The sequence below is a fragment of the Rhododendron vialii genome, chromosome 11a (assembly GCF_030253575.1).
Source record: "Rhododendron vialii isolate Sample 1 chromosome 11a, ASM3025357v1".
NCBI classification, from domain to species: Eukaryota; Viridiplantae; Streptophyta; class Magnoliopsida; order Ericales; family Ericaceae; genus Rhododendron; species Rhododendron vialii.
In genome coordinates this window covers 31,247,202-31,272,455 of record NC_080567.1, presented here as the reverse complement: position 1 = coordinate 31,272,455, position 25,254 = coordinate 31,247,202, and the positions used below count along the sequence as shown (strand labels likewise).

Genomic DNA, 25,254 nt, shown 5'->3' with positions numbered 1-25,254 from the left:
TTAAACGCATTAGATGCCACCATAATCTACACCGTTAAGTCCAAGGGATCTAATTCTAAAGCGATTCTACTTCTCAAACAGTTTTCAATTTAGTTATGCGGCTGCTGCTAATCGATTCCTTAAGCACTTATTCACACTATATACTTACAAATCTAAGTGGCTTAGGTATCGGAGAGGGGTTTGTTGGTGCCACTCCAATGTTCTAGTTCTTGCTTACAGGTTTGTTGGTCAATCTATAAAACTTTTTATGGAATCTTTTATGTGAATCTTAGGAATGGTAACGGGGTGGGGCGGGGTTTGCCATACCCCGACTCCGCTTTGAAACCGGACCGGATAATGTATGGGTACCTCCGCCGGTGCCCCCTATCGGGTTTACCCGCCCCGCTCTTTTTTCATTTATTGAGAATATATGTTCTAGACTCTGAAATAAGTGAGTACAAATAATAAAAGTTCACGAAAATAATTATTACTATTTGAAAGCAAAATGGAAGAAATAGTTAAAATTTTATGTGGTATTTAAGTTGTAAGGATAAAAACATGACAAGAATAAAAATAGATTTCCATGCATAAAATAATTTCGGGGCGGATACCGGGATGGAGTAATGCCTACTTGAACCCGACTGGATTTCTTCAATTTTCCCCCGACCCGATGCCCGGGAAATTTAACAAAAACCCACCATAATCAGAGCATTGGGGGAGCGGGAAATTTAACAAAAACCCACCATAATCAGAGCATTGGGTGGGAGAGAGAGAGAGAGAGAGAGAGAGAGAGAGAGAGAGAGAGAGAGAGAGAGAGAGAGAGAGAGAGAGAGAGAGAGAGAGAGAGAGAGAGAGAGAGAGAGAAGGATGGACTTTTTTTGTTCGATTATCCTATGAAAGTGCAGAAAAGTTATTTGAAAAGTGCTAAAATACACACCCTTTATTTGAGTGAGTATCATATGCACTCTCATTGATTACCATTGGATGTTTGAAAAATGATCTAGACCCTTCAAAATGTTACAATAGGTTACTAACAAATAACCTGTTACCAATGTAATAGGTAAACCCTATGAATTAACCAAAATGGAAAAAAAATCCCCTTAAGCCTCTCACTCTCTTCCCAATCAGCGTATATCTTTTTTTCCCTTCAAAAAATTTGGCCTAATTTTATTTTTAATAATTAATTTATGTTAAAAATAATAATTTTATTTTTTATTGAAGCTAAAATTATTTCAAGTGAAAATAATTTACTTCTTTAAAATATGTTGTTCTCAATAATTATTAAAGAAAAAAAGATACTATCATTATTATAATATAATAAAAAGTCAAGTTAAGGCATTTTTTTTTACAGGATTTTTAAAAGCCAATGATTTTGGCACTTCCCATTTTGTTAATAACACTCCCAAGGGGAGTGCCAAATTCAGCTCCGTCTTTAAAGTGTTTCATATATGTAGCCAATTTTTTTTTTGGAACTTTTTGAAATATTATGATGTTTAACATTTTTCACAATACCTCCAATTGCATAGTGAACTTTCACATGCATATCAAAAAAAAAAAAAATTTCACACAAATAGTCCAATTAAAAGGAATAGCGAAGTTGATCATCCGTATTAATCAAGTAGGAAACACTAACAAAGTTAATAGGTGATCAAGAGAGTGATGATGATGAGATAAATTTACCAATACATTTTAGAGTTATGTGTAAAAGACAACAATATTTAGGATGTGCTATTTATTTTTTGGTCAATAGACATACTACTAGAGTTTTGTAAATTAGTACTCACATCCAAATTACAAATAAGTAATACTCATATTTGATAATGTAATCGATTACAAGTATTATTGATATTAATCAATTACGCAATTGAAACCACAGAGAAATATAATCTATCATGTAATCAATTATTTGTTCGTGATATTCAGAACAATTGATTTTGAAATCTATTGCAATGTTGTTCTTAACTTATTTCGCAATTGATTAGAGTACTTACTGAGACCCATCAATTTGCAAATCAATTGAGTAATCGACTTCACATTTTTTCCCAATCGTACTCAATTCAATTACAAAATCGATTATATTGTCTGATCGATTACATAATTGAACATAATAGAATTGATTACATATTCGATTATGATGTCTAATTTATTATAATTTCTATTTACAAAATAGTAAAATCAATTATATATTTGATTATGATGTCTAATCAATTGAAAAATCAATTATAAAGTCTAATCGATTATGGAATTGAACACTGATATGGTAGATTACATATTTGATTAACTACCGTTAAAAAAATTGATTAAGTAATCGATTGCCCAATTGATTATACGTAATTAAAAAGTTATGAAATGGACTAAAATGTTACGATTCTGTAGTGAAAATGTTATGAACTGAAAAAGTTACGATTTTTTTTTTATAAAGTTATGAAACACACCAAAATGTTATGATTCTAAAAATGTTATGAATCTGTTGCTATAAAGTTACGATTGATTAGTGTAAAAGTTACGATATGCACTAAAAGGTTATGATTTGGAAGAAAAATATTATGAATGAAAAGTTACGAATTTTTTGTATAAAAGTTACGATAGACCTATAATGTTATGAATGACCGGTTTAGCAGGTAAGTTTTTATGGAGTGACATAATACGGATCATATAATAGGGGCATATGATACACACATTAAATAAGTGTGTATTGAAGATTTCCCACTTAATTTGAGCTACTATGGGGACTGTTCTTCCATGTGCTCCGCGTTTCTTCCCTTTTGATGAACACTTATGTTTTGTTTAATTTATTTTGCCGATTTCATTCTGTTCTGTGTCTCAAATGCTGTCTTGTACTTGTTAGTGTTCAAAATGCTGATATGCACTTATTCAGTTATTCTTCTCTTGTGCATTCATATAGGTGAGGCGGAATGGGACCACCGTTGGCAGTGTGCCCAAGGCATCAATGTCACATGACCAGCCGGTATGGCATCAAATCTCTCTAGGCCATATTGTTTGCAAATCATGCATCTGATTTTTTTAGTTTAAAGTGTGCATGGTAACTGATAAGTGTAAATCTATATCTGGATTAAAACTATTATGCGAAAAACAGATATAACAAGATCTTGAATTTAACACATCTCAAGAACAATAAATAGCGTACCTTTGTTGGCCATCAAGATTAGAAGGAATAAACCCCTTAATTAGAAACATCTTAATTATTGGCTCACCTTCTTTTCTCTGTTTCAACTTTTCTAAAATACCTCAATACTTTAATTGATGGAAAAACCGTAGAAATAAGGGGAGAGTATTCTACCTTTTATAGAGGAGAGAAGAGGGCCTTAGAGATAATTATTAAAAGACACCTAGCCCATCAAGGTCTCTTTTATTATCAAGAGTTTTCCTTCATCTATAATTCTAATTTGTTATCGTAATGAACCATATCACTTTACAAAAATGCTACTTGCACAACCGTTGTGTTGGTTGTGTGCGTAATTCTGACCGTCCAGATGTATTTGGACGGTCTAGATTTTAAAAAAACTCTTCCAAGGAAAAGTTTAACTTTTATGGGGAAGAATTTGAGCGAATTCTGACCATTTATTGCAGCAACGGACGGCTAGAGATTGGTTGTGTGTTGTATTTTACACAACCGTTGTGTGTGTAGCACTTTTGATCACTTTATTGGCTTATTTGACAGTAGAGTCCCTCATACACAAAACGTGAATGCTAGTGGGCCACACTAATGGGAAAAAAACTAACAATAAGTTCTTTTATTCTTATCTTTTGAAGGTTTTATGCTCAACTTGGAAGGATGACGGTACAACTGTTTTCTCTGGGGGATGCGACAAGCTAGCAAGTTAAAATGTGGCCGTTAGGTGCCCAACCAGTTACTTTGGCCATGCACGATGCACCTGTTAAGGATATTGCAGGGATCGGATCCCAGAGATGAACCTCTCTTAGTGAATGGAAGTTGGGACAAAACCCTAAGGTAAGCATTGCTTCCTGTACATTAATTTTCATAGCATGCCTATAAATGTTGCAAAGTGTATGCCAGACGGGTGTTGAACCAACCCTGCTGCAGAGGGCATAGAAAGATTCAGCTTTATCAGTGTTTCAGTAGTTCAATATGGGGATTAGGAACATCTTTGGTGCCAGAGAAATTTCAGTAGTTCAGTGGCTTGGTTTTCTAGTACTGACAGGTTATACACGTAGAATTATGTGTACAAATATCGTTAGTTATAAAACAGACATGTACAAATACTGCTAATTGAAGGCACATGTATCTTCTATGGTTCAATCCTGATATCATCGGTTCTTATGAGGGGAAATCAGATTTCACTTCGGGAAAGTGGGCATTTTTAAAGGGATGTGTACTTAGGATACCATCCCTGTAACTGTACTTCATCGAGACTCACTGTTCTTCACCAATCCTTGACTTTTGTACTATATTAATTTGAGCTTGGCATTGTTTCTTTTCAGGTTGGTTCAATTGAGGGCAGGGTTGGTGTACATCATCTTGATGAATCGCAGCAAGCTAAAAATTTTACTTTCAAATGTCATAGAGAGGGCAATGAGATATACTCAGTCAATTAACTGGACTTCCATCCTGTAAGATCTTACACCGCAACTGCAGTTTTTCCCTATAAAGTTGGTGATCTCAATTGCTAGTTAGCTTGCTGACACTTGCTACGTTGTAAATTTACATTTGTATTTATAGTGCATTGTGTTGCCTTACTAGGTCCACAAGTAGTTATATAAAGCATGCAGAGCTTTTCCATTAACTGAAAAAGTGGTTAGGTGAAATTTTATTAGCATGTCCATTTTAGATCTTATACTTTGGTCAATGTGCGAAAACGTTTTATGTGCATGTATATGATATAGTAATATGTCCCTGCAAAAGGACATGCGTAAATATGCATTTGACAGTCATCGGAATCTCACTTTTTATGAGCAAAGGTTAAACATTCTCTAGTTCTTTGCATCTTCAAATGGCACCCAAGAAATCGTATTTCTCATTTTATATAAGAACATAAATCGGTGGGAATCTTACTTTGGATGAAATGTTCCTGTCAATCTCTGAGAAAGGGGTATTGTACGTATTGCTATTCTCCATATCTGTATGTGAACTTCCGATTACATTTTAGGAGGCCAGCTAACTGCATTCCGTGTTTCATCGTGTTTCATGTCCACGCTGTCCAGCTATGCAGGTCCCGCCTTGTTCAACTCCTTATTTTGATCCATTGCCATACTCTTTCTCTTTGATCAGTTGCTATTCAAATTTAGGGGTGTTAACGAGATTTCATAATACCTAACATAAGATATGCTCAGAAGATAAACTTTGGCCAGAGTTTCTGAGCAATTAATTGTTAATAACTGGATTTTTGCTTGTGCATTCCTTTTCTTCAAATCAGAAACACGTCCATCGAAGCACCACCAATTACTGAGAAACTTGTTGCGATTGTTATGTAAGATCCTTGCATCTCAATCTACAGATATCGGGGTCGCTGGAACAAATTAGAAGTTAGAAATTGGCTGAGTTGAGTCAAAATTGATTTCTGGTTTCTCTGTGGGCTTTTGTAATTGCTCGTGGAAACTCCTCTCTTGTGTCGACAAGTTTGCCACCTTCACAATTTGTTTAATAGAACCAGAAGTTTATGAGATATTATGTCTCATGGATTTGTTATTTTCTAAACCTAAGTTATTGGATAAACCTATTTTTGTGTTTGTCATGCCAAGTGTGCAGGGCTTGAGCAGTGCAAATTCTTCAAGAATCTACTGTATTGGTTTCTGGTGTTGAATTGTTGTCCTCTTATGTGTATTTGAACTTTGAACGATCTGTTTCTTGTCCCAGGTCCATCACGCGTTCGCAACTGCAGGATCTGATGGTGCTTTTAACTTTTGAGATAAGGATAGCAAACAGAGGCTTAAGGTCTTTTCCTTTGAGGATTCATTACTTGCTTTGCTTTTTAACTGTCCTTTTGTTTTTCATGTACTTGTTTTGGTTTGACTAACCAATTTAAGATTGTATCTCTAAAGACTGATTATTCTCACAATTGTGCTGGGGTGAGAGATCTTTTGGATATCATTGCAAGCCTACACAAGTGACCAATTTTTTTTTTTTTTCAAATTATGAGCTGCTTATGTTTTTTCTATTTAGGCAAGTTATTATATTGGACGGACGTTTTGGGGTTATTTTGAAGGCCCATAGATTGGCATTCTCCAAACCTAAGAACAAATAATTCCATGTCAATATACTTGCCATTCGCTACACTTTCATGCTTATCAACCCCATTCGTTTTGAGAGAAAATGTCATTCTTTGGAGTTATTCACTCATTTTAAGAGAATGTAAAAAAAAGCAAGATTTACACATTGTGTAGTTGAATGCCCGGGGAAACTGTCATAACATGCTGTTATATTTGTTGTTTTCGTATAACGTCAATAGACGGCAGTTGTCGTGGGTATATTTTTAGTTTGTCTTATCTTGGTCTTGTTGATATCTAGGCAATGTCAAGATGCAGTCAACCTATACCTTGCAGTGCTTTCAATAGTGATGGCTCGATCTATGCCTACGCGGTGTGTTTCCTCTCGGTATGTTTCCTCTAAAATGTGTACCGTGTGTGTGTGTGTGACATTGTGAAATTGGATTACCATTGGACAAAGATCTGAAATCTTTATCCAATGCAATGATGTCATGGCTTTTTGAAACTTGGGGTGAAGTTATGTGGAGCATCGTAACCACATTACACGCTGCTTAATTTTTGCAAATGTACAATATCATTTTGTAAGCATGTGGGGATAAGCTAGCCCTACTAATTTTGTTTGACTTTGGGACTGGGTGTCTAAAAGCCTAATCACCAAAAAGGCTTGAGAAGGCTGCATTTCTTCTATTTATAATCTGATGTGGGTGTGAAAGCTGGATGTTTGCCTGGCATGGACCTGCTTCTTGTTATTCTCACGTGTGTTGTTACATACTATAAAATTCTGTGGAAATACTTCTGTATCAGTTTCTCCTCCGCCCCGGTTTGATTTGGCACTGGGATTTAACTGGATTTTGTTTGCCTACAGGTGTGTTACGATTGGAGTAAGGGTGCAGAAAACCATAACCCAGCCACCGCAAAGACCGACATTTTCCCGCACTTGCTAGATTTATAGACATCATCATGCATTATTCTCAAATATTTCCTTCCGTATTTAACGTCAGAACTTTCAAGAGGTCTAGATCCTTACTTGACGATTCATAATCAAGGTTATGTTTACTTGAATGTCGCAGGAGTCTGAGGTGAAAGGCAAACCACGAAACGGGAACCAGTGGCAGAAAGTGAAGCTGCTGCTTGTCAGCCTCGAGAAGAATACATAGTTGTTTCTGTAAATGGAGAACAGTTTTTTATCTTCCTTTTCCTACTTTACTTTTGGTCTATGAGTTCTTTTTTCTTTTTAGTTCTAGAAGTTAGGGGCAGAGATGAGGCCTCTCAGGTTTTTTCAATCTAAAATGTGAAGCTTCAGTCTCCTAGTAATATACTAGTTCTTTTCCCTTTTAGGTATGCAGTTCACCATTGTAACTTCATGAATTAGATTGTTACTTGTTGCAAGTACAGCGAATGCTTTTCTATGACCAGTTGGATTTCAAGTTAGTCGTGGATTGGGATTGCTTCTCTCTCTCTCTCTCTCTCTCTCTCTCTCTCTCTCTCTCTCTCTCTCTCTCTCTCTCTCTCTCTCTGTATATGCTTGCACGCATGCATGTATGTGTAAACTTTTATAATCCAACGGCCAACTTCAGTACGTTGGTTAAAAAAAGAACCTTGTGGTGGTTGTGTCTGTCCTACTGATGAAGATTTCCAGCAAATCTTTTGGAGACTGTTTATGTACAAACAGGCGGGATTTTGCTTTGTGGGTTCTAACAAACAAGGTGCAACACGGACACAGAGAGAGAGAGAGATTCCCACCCACACAAAAGATTAGTACTCAAATGCCTACAATCAAATGCCAGACATGATTTTTCCTGCACTAATCTTTCCTTGGCTTGAATCTTCCCAAAAGGAAAACAGCAAAAAAAGGACATACAACAATTGGACTTGTATTGTAGGTCGATGCAAACAAGTGTTATTCCCTAAGATTAAAAAAAAATTGCATTTTATTCGTGTACAAAACCTATACTATTCCGAAGCATTACAATAACATGTACTGGCACTACGGCATGACCAGACATGATTTTTCCTGCACCTGGAAATTTCATCATGCCACGCGATGACCTTATAAACATTACAGCAACCTAAAAACTCCGACATATACGTTGAGCTTTGGAAAAATGGATGCAAAAAGGAAGAAAAGCATATGCACAAAACCGATAAATGCCACATTTGAATAAGAGTGGTCGTCTGAAAACCACTGAAGATCATCCTTTGATGCAGCGGGAGCTAATGAAATACAAAACTACTAAATCGAGTCTGAAATCCGTTAATTCGTAACGAATACCCGAAGATCGAAATCCTTCTCTAAACCTATCTAGTCAAAAAATATCTAGGAATAAAGGCATCAAACACTTTGTTGATTCCGTAGAATACCAAAGAATTTGGCATAAAAGAGAACACTCTTTATCATTTCATTAATCATCAAAAACTGAATAGCCCTAAGACTTACAACTCAATTTATAGTAGGAGAAATCCTACACACTAGGAAATAAAGAAAAAGAAAACTACCAAAGTTAGAATCGAGTCTTCTTGATCAAATAATTCTTAAAAGGAAACTAAATAAACTAAATTGAAAAACTAAATAATGTAGACACTTATTTCTGTAATTGCAAGATTCCTAACAAAATAAATAAAACAAAAATAAAGAACTTTATATTCTTTTTTTTAAATAATATAATCTTTTCATTCTGTATCAATCTTGGACCGGATAATTCTTCTGGGCGGAGATTGGGAGTGGAATCGGGAGGGGCATTTCCATCAGCAATTATCCAATCATTATTTTGGTGGTGGGTATGGTTGAATTTTTGGCGGAAAAACTCTTCCTTCTGCCATCCTTCCCACCTCTCAGCTAATCCATCGCCTTCAAGCATTCTGACAACTTCAGACATCTTGGGACGTTCCCATGCGGTGCCCTGTGTGCAGAGTAAGGCCACCTGAATGAGTTTCTCCACTTCTACGTCAATGTAATTACCCTGCAGACCTGCGTCAACCACTGTTTCCAACTTCTTCTCTTTCAAAAGTCCTTTTACCTGAATTTTCAGAAACATTTATCAGGCAGTGAATTTGCATATGAAGTTAAATGCTTTTCTTACCAAGGAAGAGCAACCTCAATTTACATAAAAGCAATAAAAAGGCCTCATGATTTTCATTGTGTTTCTTCATTTCAGTACAAAATCCGTATCTTCAAGCAATTTGACTGTTTTTTACTTCTAAAAGTTCCAATATAGAATTTAAAAGTTTTCAGTATAGAATTTAACTGTTGAGATGCCTGGCCTTCAATTCTATCAAGCAATACATACTTTTCCCCATTAAATGTTTCATTTGATGCACTTCTAACACCTCCTATAGCCAATAACTAAAATACAGCTTTGACAGGAGGCCCTTAAGACGAATGTAGGAGTTGTAAAAAGATGGCCTATTTTAGAAATCTACTAACACCATGCAAACAACTCGAATGAGTGCAATAAAGGCTTACCCAATCAAGCAACATGACATCTCCGTCATTGTCAAGTCTAGCAAGATCAAAAGTCCTCTGTCCTGTGATGAGCTCCAGAAGCATGACCCCATAACCAAAAACATCAGTTTTCTCAGAACACTTTCCAGTTGAGAGGTACTCAGGAGCAATGTGCCCAATTGTCCCACGTACAGCAGTGGTAACATGAGTATCATCGTAATCCATTAGTTTAGCCAAGCCAAAGTCTCCAACAACTGCTTCGAATTCCTCATCCAACAATATATTTGCAGCTTTGACATCACGGTGAATAATCTTCGGGTCACAGTGATCATGCAAATATGCAAGACCTCTAGCGGATCCCAAAGCAATTCGCTTCCTTATTGGCCAATCAAGCGGGGGCTGTGTTTCAGATCGCTCTACAACAATGCACAAGCGAGATCATGCAAATATTTAGAGATTAAGCAGGTTAGGATTTAGGAATCAAGACTCTGAATATTGGTATTTATCGAAATTTCCCATTTTATCTGACATAGGGAAAACTACAATATATACAAATGGCATGTTTATTAGCATTAGCAAGCTTTGATATTCTTGTACAGAATTCCATAATGCAGAAAAATATTTCAAGCTTCCTTCACAGCATAAGCTGGGAAGTATGTTTGATCATGGTTTTTAAGTCTTAAGAATTTTCTTAGCATCAAAGCATCAATTGAAAGAGATTAAAGAAGATTTTTTTATTTTTTTTGACAAGTAAATAACTATATAGATGAAGGCATTAAGATAATGCCACCCGAATACAAATAGGCCACGAGACAAAAAGGCCCTATACACTTCCAAGAGAAAAGAAAAGCTCAAACCAATCTAAAAATTGGTGAAGAGAAGGATCACATTCTCTCTCGTCCCAACTAAACAAACTATTCACGAAAAAACTTTTGATTCTATATAAAGGTTTTTCCACCCCATCAAAGCATCTCAAATTTCTTTCCCACCAAATGATCCACATTAGACAAAGAGGGATCAAAAACCAAACTTGCTTCTGCTTCTTTCCAACTTTTGCACCTCTCCAAGCGATTAAGAGGTCCATCACACTCCTCGACATGACTCATCGCATAGCAAACCAAGAAAGAACCATAGTCCAAAGCTCTCAAGCCACCGGGCAATGAATGAGATGATCAACCGACTCCGCATCTCTTTTGCACATATAACACCAATTGACAATAATTCTCAACCTTCGGATCAAATTATCAATGGTAAGAATCTTGCTTTGAGCCGCACACCAAACGAAAAAACTCACCTTTAAAGGTGCCTTCGTCTTCCAGATTGCTTTCCAAGAAAAAGAAGTATCCCTTGCATGAAAAGATTCATAATAGGATTTCACCCGAAAGGAGCCATCTATGGATAAATTCCACCGAATTTCATACTCTCCTCCTCCTAGTCTTTGCAGACCATACACTATAGAAAGCAACGCCATCAAAGCCTCTTCCTCCCACTCATTCACATCCCTTCGCAAACGGGTGTCCCAAACCACAACTCCTTCACGAAAATGGAGATACTCGGAAACATTAACATTTGTGTCACTAGCCAAACTAAAAATACTCGGGAACTCTTCCCGCAAGGTCACTTCCCCACACCACACTTGCTCCCAAAACTTTACCCTTCTCCCATCACCAACCAAAAAATGGGTGTTCTTTACGAAGACATCCCACCCATTCATAATCCCCTTCCACAACGACACCCCATAAGGCGATCTCACACCCAAAGACGACCAATCTCCCCATCTGAAACCATATTTCGCAGCAACTACTTTCCTCCACCATCGCTCCCTTTCACTCGCAAACCTCCAAAGCCATTTGCCCAACAAAGCGTGATTGAAAAACTTTAAGCGCCTCACACCCAAACCTCCCTCTCTAATGGGAGCACAAACTGTATCCCAGTCAACGAGGTGACATTTGACCACAACCGCTACGCCGTTCCAAAGAAAGTCTCTTTGAATCTTTTCTAACCTCCTCGCCACCGAAACCGGAATGGTAAACAATGACATAAAATAAGTAGACAGATTTGAAAGGGAGCTTTTAATCAAAGTAACTTTACCTCCTTTTGTCATATCTTGGCGTTTCCAACCTGCCATTCTCTTCTCAAATCTTTCTACAACCGAATCCCACGCAGATTTAGATTTGAAAGAAGATCCCAAAGGCAAACCAAGATACACCGATGAGAGAGACGCCACCCAACAACCCAAAATTTGAGCAAGAGCACCAATATCCTCAACCGCCCCAATCGGAATCATTTCTAACTTTCCCAAATTCACTTTAAGGTCTAACACAGCCTCAAAGGACAAAAGAACACATCTAAGATAGCCCACTTGAGTTACCTCCGCATTGCAAAACACCAGCGTGTCGTCGGCATAAAAAATATGAGAGACCATCAACCCCGCACCGTCTGCCCTCCCAACTTCAACACCCTTCAAGAATCCCCCTACTTAGTACCTCCATGACCAAAATGAAAAGGAGGGATGAAAGGGGATCGCCTTGATGCGATCCTCTAGAAGTCTGAAAGAAACCGGCTGAAGACCCATTCACCAAGACTAACATGCTAACAGATGAGATGCAAAATTTTATCCATTTCCTCCACCGCTCTCTAAACCCCATTCGTTGCATAATATAGATCAAAAAGTCCCAGTTAACATGATCATAAGCCTTATCAATATCCAACTTGCACATGATACCAGGAATTCTGCACTTTAATCTCGAATTCACACACTCATTAGCAACCAGGGATGCATCAAGAATTTGCCTACCCTCAACAAAAGTATTTTGGGCTTCGCACACAGCCTTCCCTACTGTCTTCTTCAAACGAATTGCCATCACTTTAGCCAACAACTTGTATGCTCCCCCAAGTAAACTGATAGGTCTAAAGTTCTTGATGTCCTCCGCGCCTCCTTTTTTCGGGATCAAGGCCACAAAAGACGCGTTCAAACTCTCCAAACCTCCAAAAATAATGGAACATGCCCATCACTTCCTCCCTCACCACTCCCTAACAATGTTGAAAAAAGGCTAAAGACATACCATCTGGACCGGGCGCTTTATCTCCATTCATCGATTTAAGAGCAAGGACTTAGGATTCCTCAAACGGTCTTTCTAACCAATGAACCTCCTCCCCCGAGATAGATTCGAACTCCAAATTATCAACTCGAGACTGATACACTCCCTCCTCTTTGAACAAACTAGCGTAGAAGTTAGCAATACTTGTTCTTACCTCCTCTTCCTCCTCCAATAGACTATTGCCAATCTTGATCTTTCCAATAAAGTTCTTTCTCCTATTACAATTGACCATTCTGTGAAAGAATCTAGTATTTCTATCTCCCTATTTTAACCACAAGTTTCTAGATTTCTATCTCTAATTAATTTTTTCAAACTTTGCAATTTTTCCGAATTCATCTTTTGCCTTGGCTCTCCGAACCTTCTCTTCCTCCCTTAAATCCCAAACTTGTTCATCCAAATCCAAACGACTGATCTCATCAACCACCTTGGCCTTTTGAGCCGCCAAATTTCCAAAGATCTCGGTATTCCATATTCAGAAATCCTATTTTAACAATCTGAGCTTTTTAGCTAAGATAAAGCTTGGCTTCCCCACTACCTCATAACTATTCCACCATTCGCCCACTCTTTCTAAGAAGCCCTCGAACAACCATCACATATTCTCGAACCGGAAAGGGGTCCTTCCACGACAAATCCCTCCACTGTCTAATAAAATTGGGACATGATCTGAGGTAGGTCTTGGAAGCGCATGTTGAATCAGCTCCAGGCAAAGCTCCTCCCAAGAAGAAGAGATCAAGAATCGATCAATGCGAGACATACATCTATCATCCAAATTCCCGGACCATGTGAATCTACTACCATTACAAGCTCCAAATCATTGATAAAATCTGAGAATCTTCTCATGTTGCGCGAAATAGAATTACATCCCATTCTTTCATGAGGGAACCGAACTACGTTGAAATCTCCTCCCACACACCACGGAACGCCCCAACGAAATGCTACTACCAAAAGCTCTTCCCAGAAATCCTCCCTATGGCCATTAATCACTGGCCCATATACTCCTGTGATAGCCCATTCAATATCATCCTCCACTGTCTTGAACAAATAGGACACTGAAAAACACCATACTCCACATCAATTCTCTCCACCACTCTAGTATCCCACATCAACAAAATTCCCCTGCTGTCCCACACGCATCTAGATGGATCCACTTTACCCAACGACTCCCCCAAATCTCCTTAATTTTCTCCCTCAAAACCTCCTTTAACTTAGTTTCTTGAAGACAAACCACATCCGCCTTCCATTCCTGAAGAAGAGATTTAATGACCATCCTCTTCTCCCTAGCACTCAATCCTTTCACATTCCAACTAAGGATTTTAATTTTCATAGAAAGATACAAGGTTAACTCCTCCCACCCCTACGCTATCTCCCTCTCCCACCTTCTTACAACCCTCATAGTTAACAGAACTCTGTAACCTTTTTAATTCTCTAACTCTTTTGCTTACTTTGCTCCTCCCTTTTTTAACTTTCGATGCTGCCCCTTTCTTCCACTTTTCTTCAATTTTTGAGAATAACTGCATTGTTCTATCTTCAAAGCCATCAAAAGAAACACCCAAGAATTTACTGAAGCCTTTAATTATCTTTAGAACCCATCTAGAGACTTCCGCTTGAGACATTCCAGGGACCAGATTATCTCCCTCCTTCAACGTCCATTCAGGCTCCTTAACCGCCAACGGATTGGGCAACCCCTTACTCATTACCAGCATGTCATCAACTAGATCATGCACCCACCCCAAATGGTTGAGTAACTCCTCCTCACTTGCAACATCCCACGCCAAACCCTCCCTCTGATCCAAACCGGAAAAAGGAACTATTTCCAGCCCTACTGAGCTCGCACTCCCCTCCTCTACATCAGAAAAACAACCCCTAGACACCCTGCCCAAAACCAAATCACCCCTTGAAAAAACACCCCCATCAACGCAAGAATCTCCCACTTCACCTGCCTAAAGAAGATATAACCAAAGGAAACAATATTAACCAAATCCATCTAAGATTCACCCATAATAAAGGAAACAATATTAATGCTGCCCATTTGTGCACTCCCATTCCTTTTTGTCGTCTTTATTTAGGTGAAATCACAAAACTACCAATTCAAATAATGTAGTCCTCACCACAATTACTGCAAATTACAGGGCAACATTATAATTCACGTCAGTCGAGACCAAAAAAGGAGTGCAGTTCAAAAAAGAGGGGGCTAAATCATTCCCTGAAAAAAGCAACAGAGAAGAAAAGAAAAGCATATAAAGAGGCCACCAAGTATTACCTCTTAAACACGATGCAACACTGCCATTGGCCATATACGGATAGACAAGCAACCGTTCAGTTGGTGTCATGCAAAATCCACGTAAACGGAGTACATTTCGACCGACAGCCTTACTGATTATTTCCACTTCTGTTTGGAACTGCAGCTCCCCACCCTGAGTACGCTTCTCTTTTAGTCTTTTCACTGCCACAAGAGAGCCATCAGCCAAGCGCCCTTTGTAGACCTTACCGAATCCACCACTCCCTAAAATATTTTTGTTGCTAAAATTATCAGTTGCAACTTGTAGTTCACGCAAAGAAAACCGCTTGAGCTGTCCTAGATGAACCTCTTCGGCTGCAACAAGAAGGTAAAATGAATTAACTGCTCTTGTTTCTCTTTTCCGATTTGAGTATAGTTTGAATAGAGTTTTGATGGTTGCTACAATTGTTTCGCCAATGCAAGAATGATTTGCTAGTTTTTTGTTTGTAGTTCCAGGAGCATGTCCCCCTGTTGATCCTTTTGTAAGGTCTTGCATTCGTGAAACGAGTTTTAGTTACCAGAAAAAAAAACAACTTTATAAGCAATTTTCTGCTTAGCCCACTGACCAGGTTTATCAAAGAAATGATCCTGTGGTTTTCTTAGTCTCAACATAGCAAGTGCGATTGCAGGGGTAGTAAACAACAGGGCAGCACCAGCAGCAACTCCTTCAGCAATGGCTCCAGTGGTACCACTGCCTACTAGAAGAAAATTGGACAATGAAAAGTCAGTTTAACCATTTTAATTTATCTGAAATCGATTGACTGTTGACAATTTTGGTGAAAACAGAAACCCTACCCACGCTAGTTAAAGAATCAACCAGTTGACAATTTTGGTGAAAACCAAGCCCCACCAACACTAGTTAAAGAATCCAACCTCAAATACACTCTACTTCTGTTTAAATATGTCACGCCCTCAATTTTCAACATAAATAATAAACACTTTTAATAAATAAAGTCCTCGCTATTATACAAATAATAACCTAAAAGACTTTTCTGTTCACTGATCTCAAATAAAATTCAAAGAGTACATCCCTGGTTCAAGGCCCCAACTTACCAAAATACCAGTGTCTAAGGAATAACAATATTACTATTTACAATAATCAAATTTTCAAAATGGTCCTTCAAATTTTATGCTATGAAGTCCCTCTTGAATACCTTTTTAATGATATGTTCAATCAAGCACGTCCAGCACGCCATGTCAATTCCTTGATTTATACCTTAAAATGATAGGGTTGAGCATACACGTGCCCAGTAGAGAAATCCATACTCAAGTTAAATGAAAATGCGATAAAGTATGCACAAAGAGTGAAAGAATTTCGATAAGTGAACATGAGAAACATGGATTTATCACAACGGAAGGCAGACTACGGCCAAAAGGTTCCAAACATCTTATAAGTATTCCTAACAATTTGCATGTCATGTAGAAGCATTAATAAACTCACATCAATCAAAACGTACTCACAATAGGTTGTCAACCATTTCGATACTCCTCAAAATCTCAACACTCTGCATTTTCACCCATTGTGTTGTAGTCTGCATTACCACCCCTTGCGTTACAGTCAACATCACCTATTATTTAGGTCTCTGCACTACCACCCCTTGCATTGCAGTTTGCATTACCACCCCTTGCGTTGCAGTTACTTCCTCATCCAATTCTCAATTACAGCCACTCGAATTCCAATAATCATGCAACTCCAACAAACATTTCTCTAAACTCATGTCACAATAAAGCATGTCAATGAAACTGACTTACAGGTCAAACACGCGTCGACAATCACCTTTCAATGTATTCCAAACAATCAATCATAACAGAACATCAACTGATAAATGAGTACACGTCTTTTTCCCTTAGTATATCACAATACTGTACCAACCCCATAGCGACTCTACAACATACTACTCGCTAATATTGACACTTAGATCTCATGGAACGAGCGCCAAAAGAGTTTGAAGGATAAATGAGTCATGCGGACACACATTACTATGCTACTACTTGGATCACTAGAAAAGCTCACATCTACCAACTATACTCTCTACAATGCCCCACATAGCCTACGGTACTCCTAAACAACCTTACATCACGTATTCTGTTTACAATGACACTAAAATTATGCTTGACGAGTATCGAAGAAATTTGAATAATCATCGAATCATTGGAACCCGAGTAATCAAGCTTAGGGATGGGGGATGGTTTAACGATATTTAAAGGTGTTAGAAGTGATCGGGGGTCAAAACTGTCGAACGAAAATCAAACGGACCAAAACTGTCCCAAAGAGCATGGGGATCAATCCCCCACAACATGGGGATCAATACCCCAACAGCAAAAACAATCCAAGACAGCAGAGCAGTCAGTGTTCGAAAATTCATTAAAAATTACATACTCAATATTTTTCAATGATTCCAATGCCAAATCATCACTAACTTACCAATCTTTAAAACCCATAAGGACCCATAACCAATAGGGTTGTTCAACCATAACAAACGATGATAAACGCAACTCAGTAAACTGCCCAGATTTCCAGATTACAGAGCAATCTTTTAAAAATCTCTATAAATCGAGTTCTTAATATTTTTGAGCGATTCCAGTCCCAAAAGTTGCGCAATTGAACAAATTTTAAAAGACGCGAAGGAACCCTTGTCAAATCTGCACTCCAAAGATGGAAAATAGGCATTTTCAGTAGCTACATGAATCTGTCACGCAGCAACAACGTGACAAATTGCTTACCAATTTTCTAAAATCCACCTTTAATTCAATTCTCTCAACGGTTTTGGGTGATTCTTGCGGTATGAGAACAAGCTTTAAGTCTACTCTATTTCATATGAACGAACCAAAATTCAATTCCAAGTTTAAGAAGACAAAAAACCCCAAAAACCGAGACCCTATTCTGCAGATTTTCGAGATTGAAAGAAACAGCCTCAAACAACGAAACAAGACACGATCTAGGTACATAAACATTGCATAAATGCATAACAAGAGTAAGAAATCCCTACCTCTGTTTTGAGCAAAACCCCAAAGATCCGAGCGAAACCGAAACTCCAACGTGATCCGATCGTGAATTTTCTGGGATAGATAGGAAGCCCGCGCTCCATAGAACAATTTTAATTTTTGGACTTTGTCCGAAATCGCGCCCTAAGTAGATGAAATCGAGAAGAGAAAGTGAGGGAGAGTTTCGGAGGGAGAGAGCGCAGAGAATAGAGAGAGAGAGAGAGAAAGAGAAAAAAAAGTGAAAAAGGGAAAATGGGTTTTTCCCCTGTACGTCCACACGCACGCACACATATATAAATACACTTATCATACTTGTACCCCTGCACTTGTAATAATATCACATCAACCCGCTAATCATATAACCACGGCACTATTCGTATTTCCGCAATTTACACCTTTACTTGATAATTACAATATTTCTTAAAAAAAAATAATACGGACCAAAAATTTGGGTCTCTACCAAAATAATTCAGGCATATAATGGTAAGAAAGCAAGAAAATTCATAAAAGTGTATGTCTTCTGTCCCAATGTCTGATTCGTGGAAGACTTTAAGTTTGAGAAATGCAGAATTGGATGTTAGTAAATTGAATAGAACCCAATATCTCGAACAATTAAAGGGATTGCAACGACAACAAGCATAACCGTAGATATAACCATACCCAATAGCGCAACAACTAAGCGAGTACTGGTAATAAAAGTAACAGTAAATGCAACTAAACCTGGAGAAGTAGAAGGGGGTGTTTGCGAAACTGGATGAGGAGGAGCAGCCGGAGGACTTATCAACAGATTATTTTGAAAAATGAAAAACAGAGGTAAAGGCAGTCAGCATAAATAGAGACGAGACGTCTCGCCCAACTCTACTACCACATTTCAAGAAGCTAAGGTGTCATATTTCCATCCTCCTAAATAATAAGAACCAGGTTGTGGGATGCCAATTTTTGTCCAATTTTTCCAATAATGTTCCTAGAGGTTCTAGGCTTGAGGGTTTTGGGTGTCTAAAATTGTAATTTTGCGCGGGCCTGGGGCGGTGGGCTGTCTGGCGTGATCTGGGTGCTCTGCGGGATGCGTGCAAAATCTTGGCCGTTCGTTCGCCTGTCTTCCCTGTCCGCTCTCCCCCTTCCTTTGCATTTCGGTTCTTTTCTTGGAGCAAGCTCCGTTGATTTCTGGTTTTCTCCTCTGTGTTTCTAGAGATTTCGGCTGGGTGATTTTTCAGGTGACGGTTCTGCCTTGGTCTCTTTCTTCGTTTCTACGGCTCTGGTATGCTTTATGATGTTGTCGATTTTTTTTGGGTTCTGCTTGCTGTCGTGGGGGGCTCGGTTTGGTCATGCCTTCGGGATTCAGTCTGTGTTTTGGATTGTGGTGCGTTGTGGATATAGTGGTGAGAGGATGAGATAATGTGTTTCCCTTTTACAGGTCCAGAGTGTTTGTGTGATTTTGTTGCGTTTTCCATGTGAAAGGTGTTTCCTGGAGTTATCTCCTCTGCTAATTTCTGATTGTTGTTTGTGTTGTGTTGGCTTCTCAGCTTTAGTTATTATATAACATATATATATATATATATATCTGCTCGGAGTTGTTGTCTGCGTTCGTGCCCTCCGTGCGGTTGCCTCCGTTTGCAGTTTCGGGTTTATCTGCAGAGTTGTTTTTGTGATATCTCGACGTGGATAAATGTTGTTCGGTTTGACTCTGCTTTTCGTAGTTCGACGTGACTTTCTACTTTCTGATTGTGTTTTCATTGCAGGATGGTGGTTACTGTTCCGTTTCTGCGTTGGGATAAAATTCCCAACCCTTCGCCCTTATCTTCAACAGTGGCTTCGTATTATCTAGAAACTGCTGAAGGGCAGCAGGTGGTTGTTGCTTTTGCGGTGCGTCGTGCTGATAATCGTATGGTTTACCGGCTGTTTCATGAGTTTATTGAAAGCTACCACGGTGTTTTCAATTTGGGCGATGTTGGTGAGTGGGATTATGGCTTCCAGTTGAACGCATGGTTGGATGATCTTGTGTACCATTCATTTGTGAGGTACAGCGAGGAAGGTATATATTGATTGAGGCTATTTTTTTGCTTCGCGAATTTGGCGGTGTTTTCTATTCTATCAATTTTCATCTTGTGTTTACAAAGCCTTTCATTTCTGCGTTTTTTCTGTGGTATTTACTTTTCAAATTTTGCTACACAGTCGTTGATGAATGCTGGTATCTGAAGAAACTTTGCATGCCTGATATCACTGAGGTTAAGTACAGCATTCTCTTACCTTCCCAAATACCCCCCCCCCCCCCCGGGAATTATCCCTCGGGGTGCTTGCATACAGTAATAGAGTTGTCCGGCTTTTTCGCAGAGGTTGCCCCGTGGTCTTTGTCAGTACTTCTCCACTGATGGTTCAAGTGTGTGGGTTCTCCTACGCCATGGCAAAAAAGCTTGGTCAGTGGAAATTGTCGACCATGAGTTTCGCAAAAATTGGAATGAGTTCCGTCAGGCACATCAGTTGGAAGTTGACCATAGGATTGTTTTTTCATGTGAGCGTACGTGGATCTTCCATACGGCTATGTTTGATAAAGATGGCTATGAACTTTTGTTTGATTGGTCTAGCCCAGCTGGCCGTTGGCAGGATTTGCCCCCGCCTTCAGGTTAGCAGTGCAATCTTTTCAAGCAGATTGTCTTTGTGCATGATATCCCATTGGTTTTGGCTAATATTTATGTAATTTGTCTTTTCGGTTTTAGGTGATCTGCGCACTGCTTGCTTGCCTTCAATCCTTGTCAATTCTCATGTAGTGGTTAAGTTCATTTACTTTGATGTATATGGGCCTGACCTGCGCAGTGTATGTCCTGCCTTTCTTTTGTTTGTGTTCACTGCCATTCATTGTGTGCTACATTCAAAAGCTTATTCCTTTGTGTTGACCAGTATGTGTTCATTGCCCCCTCCCCAGGAGTTCAACTTTCGCCTTAGGCATGTTTTCAAGATGCTTGCGCTGGAGCAAATGGAGATCAAAATGGGTAGCCGAACTTGGATTGTCCCAATTCAAAATTTCCAGGTGAATGTTGAGGCATTCAATCAATTTGCTGCTGCGCTTTTTGTTCAGTGTCTCAATCATGTCATGGTTGTCATGCTGCCTACTGTCGAGTTCCGGGTAATTGTCTTCGATGGCCGCTATGACAGTGAGAGTTTATGGCTAGTTTTAGCTGGGCTGTTCTTTGCTTGATTTGCTGGTTTTTGCTTTCTTGGAGTTGCTGCATATATGTTATGTATGGACTATTTTGCACCTTTTTTGGGGTTTGGATCCTCTGTACGACTGGTTTCGGCTTGTTCTGGGCAGCTTCGGATGGGTTTGGTGTAAATTTGTGCTTCGTTGTAGCTTATGTATATGTGTGTGCATGTACTGGTTGTTGTTATCCTTTGTGATGGGTGTACGCTTTGTATATTCAGCCTCTCTTTCAGTGTGCTCAGCCTAGGAGAAATGGTGCCACAATCTCTTCTCATCTAATGATAAATCTATATATATTACTAGAATGCAGGTATTTTGGGGTGATCGTGCATTAGTGCAATGCTTTAGTTTACTGTCTTCTTTACACGATTTTCAGATTATTGTTTTGCCGTCCATGGCTGTTTTTGTCGCATGCAACACTTAGATTGTTCACTGGTCAACGATTTCGTGAATTTAAAAGTGATTAGGTCCATCTAGATTCTAAATTGACTATTTATGTGAATAGTTTAGATACTTGGGTTTTTGGCAAGTAGTATGTATATTCGGAAAATCTACGTTGCCGATTACTAGGTCGGACAAAAAATAAGGCAGTGCGAAAGTACTTACAGAACTTCCATAAAAAAAAAGGGCTTCTCTTTCGTGCTGTAACAGTTTTGCGCAAGCAAGAAGGGAACGATATTCCAGTTTTTGCCGATCGCAAAACCAAAAAGGACCATTCTTGATAAAGAAAAACAAAAAAGAGTGCGCACCAAAAAAACAAGAGATCTTAAGGGCCAAACTATGTGGTTTTTGTGTGCAGGACAGCGAACACCAAAACCGGCGGTGCAGGGCTTGCTTTTGCATTATGGTTGGCGTACTGTTCTATCAATATCGGTCTGGTTCGTTACCAAAGAAACCTTCCGTCCGCTTGGCTAACAAGCAAACTAGATTACACGTTTTCAGATGCTGCAAAATATGTGTTTCGTGGCAGGCTGAAAAAAATAATCATTATGTGCACTTCTCTAAACTGCCTACATCATTCACTCACAGCCAAGTGATGCCACCCACTTTCTTGAAATCTGCAATTAATTACATGCATGGTCGCATCATTGTCCCCGACAATATAGACATATAGACATATATACATAGTGCATTAGCAAATTAGTTTTAACACTCTGAGGCCCGTTCGAAAACCCTTCTTTTTCCTATCCTAAATAATAAACAGCTTCTTTCACGGTTTTAAACTTAAAAATGATATCAATAGAAAATAATTTTCCAATTTTTTTTAATTGTGTAGGGATCGCATCAATATATTACAAACAAGATCTATATTGTATATTTTTAAATTTTAATAGATCCACAATTTTTAAGCTTAAAATTGCCTTCTTAAAAAAATACAACTTAGAACCTATTTTACAGCAAGGCCTAAATCTTGATGGAGAAATTAGAAGATGGCATTCTTCTTCATATTCATATATAGTTCAATTTTGTAGTCCTTCCATTAATTTCAAGAATATCAAAATCGGAGTCCAATGCATATTTTACGCAAATCTTTAGCCCTTCCATCTTAATTTAATTATCCTTGCTGAAAATTTATAGATAATGTAAATAATATTTTATAAATTAAATTTTATTTTATTAAACAAAATCCAAAAAATTATGTAAAACGATGTTGATTAAAAAATATATGGAATTTAGAAATAAAACGCATGTCTTCAGAATGCAAAACATTTACTATATAAAACAAAAAAGTAATATTTTGCATTTCAGTGCATTTATTTTACAAATTTATTTGATATCTTATGTTGCCTAAACAAGAACAATACCAAAAAATGGATGATGCTATGGTGTCCCCGGTTATTTTGGGGACACCGTAATTTTTACCATAACTTTATCATTAGGAGCATAATTAAAATCAATTACAAGCATAACAGAACCCAAACAAGGCATAACCAAGGAATATCCAAAAAACCAACCAAGGCGTAACTAAATCCAACCAAGGCATAACAAATAAGTTATGCCTTGCTATGGTTTTGGTTATGCCTTGTTATAGTTCTGTTATGCTTGTAATGGGTTTTGGTTATACTCATAATGGTTTTGTTATGTCAAAAGTTACGGTGTCCCCAAAATGACCGGGGACACCGAAGTCATTCCCCCAAAAGGAATTGATCAAGCACTGTTGGACAACAGGTATATTAAGTCTGTAGTTCATTGCGCATTAATAACTAAAATGTTGGTTTTCACTCTGCTTTTACAAAAAGGTCTAAAACCAAAAAACCAAAGCATAGTGCTTCTGTCTTTTAATAATTTTGGTAACGTGTTAGAGGATTCTATAAACATGGTATTATTGAACTAATCATAAATTAGCGAACAAAATCTCAGCCAACTTAAAAAAAAATTGCAGATCAAATTAACATGAATCTTTATTTATATTCCTTTTCAGAAAAATTTTGATTTCTACCATCGCTTAAAACTTTCGCTCCTATTCCATAAACACCACACTGATTACGCAAAATAATGTTCAGCAAAAAAGGGCAAACCAAAAAATAAAACCGATGCTACACCAAACAAATCTTTTTTTTATTGTGCTTTCCCAACACTGTGTGTGCCTGGATTTTTTTTTTTTGAAGAGTGTGTGCCTGGATAATAGTGAGCCACCACCTACATCTCCCACGTACTTTCTCCACCAACCACAGTCAGCACCAAAGTACTGTGCCCGTTACCAAGTGCGGCTATAGCTCCAAGATCAGGGCCAGTTCTTCATCCACATTGGCTGCAGCATCCGGTTCATCCTTGATCATTGCTAGGAAAGACAACCTCTGGTACCTCTATCTCTTTCCTTAACTTATGAACATGCATATCTAAAGAGATCAAACATGTTTCCTGGTTTACATTGTCCTCTTATGTGCTGCATGCTTGCATATACCCATTTTTTCGGCATATTTATGGTTCCATTTGTGCACTGTTGTTTCTCCTTGGCATATGGTGTTTGTACTGCTAAAACATCTCCTGTGCCTTTGTCATGTACAAATGCTATACCATAACACAGAACTAAGACTCCAAACAAACCATGAACTTATTTGTGCACAGCAAAAAATGCCCGACAACAAACGTAAAAGAACACCATATTCACAGCTATCGCAAGAGCAAAAAGATAAAATAAATGCAAGAAAAAAAGCCTGGAGATCACGAAAGAAAAACAGGGAAGATGACCTCTTCACAGTTGAGATACAAGACCAAATCAGTGCAAACCAAAATACAGAGCCAGGCGTTTTCTCCGACAATTTGCCGCAGCGCATTCATGATCACCAGCAAATGTCACCCAACCACGCTGTTTTGCCTGCAGAAAATGCAGGTACAGTCCACAGATTTCAGTCATCCATACTATTGTTCGGTTAGTTTTAACAATCGAGGTACATTTTTCCCATCCATTCAGAAATTTTATAGCTGATAACAAATGATCTTCTCTATTTTCTGCAGGCCCTTCAGCATTACCATCAACTTCGATCTCCGATGAACCATGTATGTAAATTTCGCATTTTTTTAAACGCAATTTCCCACTTCCAGGTTGTTCTGTTTCGTGTTGATCGAATTCTAATGCTCCTCCTTTCATGTAGGTATGCTATTCGACATTTCCATAGGTATTTGTTCAGACTTATACCATATAACCAATACTTAAATTCCACTTTCTATCCCTGATTCCTAATCCATAAAAATATAGGTGTGACAGTTGGCAATCTAATGCTCGCACCAACTATTCAGCAGCGTCCCATACCAACAGAACCATTCATGTTGCCATCAATGCAAAACTGCAGATTTTGCGGAGCCATAAAATTCCCGCATGAAACACAAAAGTTTTGCTGCTCTGCCGGTGACATCTCACTTTATCCAATTCTTATTCCACAAGAACTCCAGCAGCTATACTCAGGTTCTGGGACAGACTCCGCCAACTTTCTGCAATATATCAAGCCATATAATGATATTTTTGCATTTACCTCAATGGGTGTCCATCTTGATCCCATCTACGCAAAGCGCACTAATGGCATTTATACTTTTCGTGCGCAAGGCCAAATTTATCATTTGCTTGATAGCCTCTATCCAGCTGGTC

The 25,254-nt window shown here is 38.4% G+C and overlaps 3 protein-coding genes across 3 annotated transcripts; 2 read left to right on the top strand and 1 right to left on the bottom strand.

Moving 5' to 3' along the window:
* The first annotated feature begins 3,989 nt into the window (after positions 1-3,989).
* Positions 3,990-7,142, top strand: LOC131308872 (uncharacterized). The gene is made up of 4 exons (XM_058335913.1): positions 3,990-4,572; positions 5,816-5,893; positions 6,467-6,538; positions 7,031-7,142. Exons 1-4 carry the CDS (start codon positions 4,484-4,486, stop codon positions 7,107-7,109), a joined length of 318 nt encoding a protein of 105 aa, XP_058191896.1. The 5' UTR covers positions 3,990-4,483; the 3' UTR covers positions 7,110-7,142.
* A 1,391-nt stretch (positions 7,143-8,533) lies between these two features.
* On the bottom strand, positions 8,534-17,064 carry LOC131308869 (BRASSINOSTEROID INSENSITIVE 1-associated receptor kinase 1-like). Its single transcript, XM_058335909.1, has 5 exons — positions 16,448-17,064; positions 15,553-15,684; positions 14,969-15,301; positions 9,629-10,023; positions 8,534-9,182 (listed from the first exon to the last, which is right to left on the bottom strand). Exons 2-5 carry the CDS (start codon positions 15,596-15,598, stop codon positions 8,748-8,750), a joined length of 1,209 nt encoding a protein of 402 aa, XP_058191892.1. The 5' UTR covers positions 15,599-15,684; positions 16,448-17,064; the 3' UTR covers positions 8,534-8,747.
* A 1,159-nt stretch (positions 17,065-18,223) lies between these two features.
* On the top strand, positions 18,224-24,911 carry LOC131307106 (uncharacterized). The gene is made up of 9 exons (XM_058333519.1): positions 18,224-18,238; positions 19,161-19,229; positions 19,386-19,429; positions 19,711-20,003; positions 20,144-20,196; positions 20,282-20,591; positions 20,686-20,783; positions 20,892-20,996; positions 24,237-24,911. Exons 1-9 carry the CDS (start codon positions 18,224-18,226, stop codon positions 24,543-24,545), a joined length of 1,296 nt encoding a protein of 431 aa, XP_058189502.1. The 3' UTR covers positions 24,546-24,911.
* The last annotated feature ends 343 nt before the right edge of the window (positions 24,912-25,254 follow it).

Excerpts from the sequence above, each read along its gene's own strand:
- LOC131308869 (XM_058335909.1), bottom strand. The coding sequence starts at position 15,598 with ATGTTGAGACTAAGAAAACCACAGGATCATTTCTTTGATAAACCTG. Across the intron at positions 15,302-15,552 it reads TCATTTCTTTGATAAACCTG|CCGAAGAGGTTCATCTAGGA; the intron begins GTCAGTGGGCTA and ends TTCTTGTTGCAG. Across the intron at positions 10,024-14,968 it reads TGTTGCATCGTGTTTAAGAG|AGCGATCTGAAACACAGCCC; the intron begins GTAATACTTGGT and ends GCATTGTTGTAG.
- LOC131308872 (XM_058335913.1), top strand. The coding sequence starts at position 4,484 with ATGAATCGCAGCAAGCTAAAAATTTTACTTTCAAATGTCATAGAGAGG. Across the intron at positions 5,894-6,466 it reads ATAGCAAACAGAGGCTTAAG|GCAATGTCAAGATGCAGTCA; the intron begins GTCTTTTCCTTT and ends GTTGATATCTAG. Across the intron at positions 6,539-7,030 it reads GCTCGATCTATGCCTACGCG|GTGTGTTACGATTGGAGTAA; the intron begins GTGTGTTTCCTC and ends GTTTGCCTACAG.
- LOC131307106 (XM_058333519.1), top strand. Across the intron at positions 19,430-19,710 it reads TTGCGTTTTCCATGTGAAAG|GATGGTGGTTACTGTTCCGT; the intron begins GTGTTTCCTGGA and ends TTTTCATTGCAG. Across the intron at positions 20,197-20,281 it reads GCATGCCTGATATCACTGAG|AGTTGTCCGGCTTTTTCGCA; the intron begins GTTAAGTACAGC and ends ATACAGTAATAG.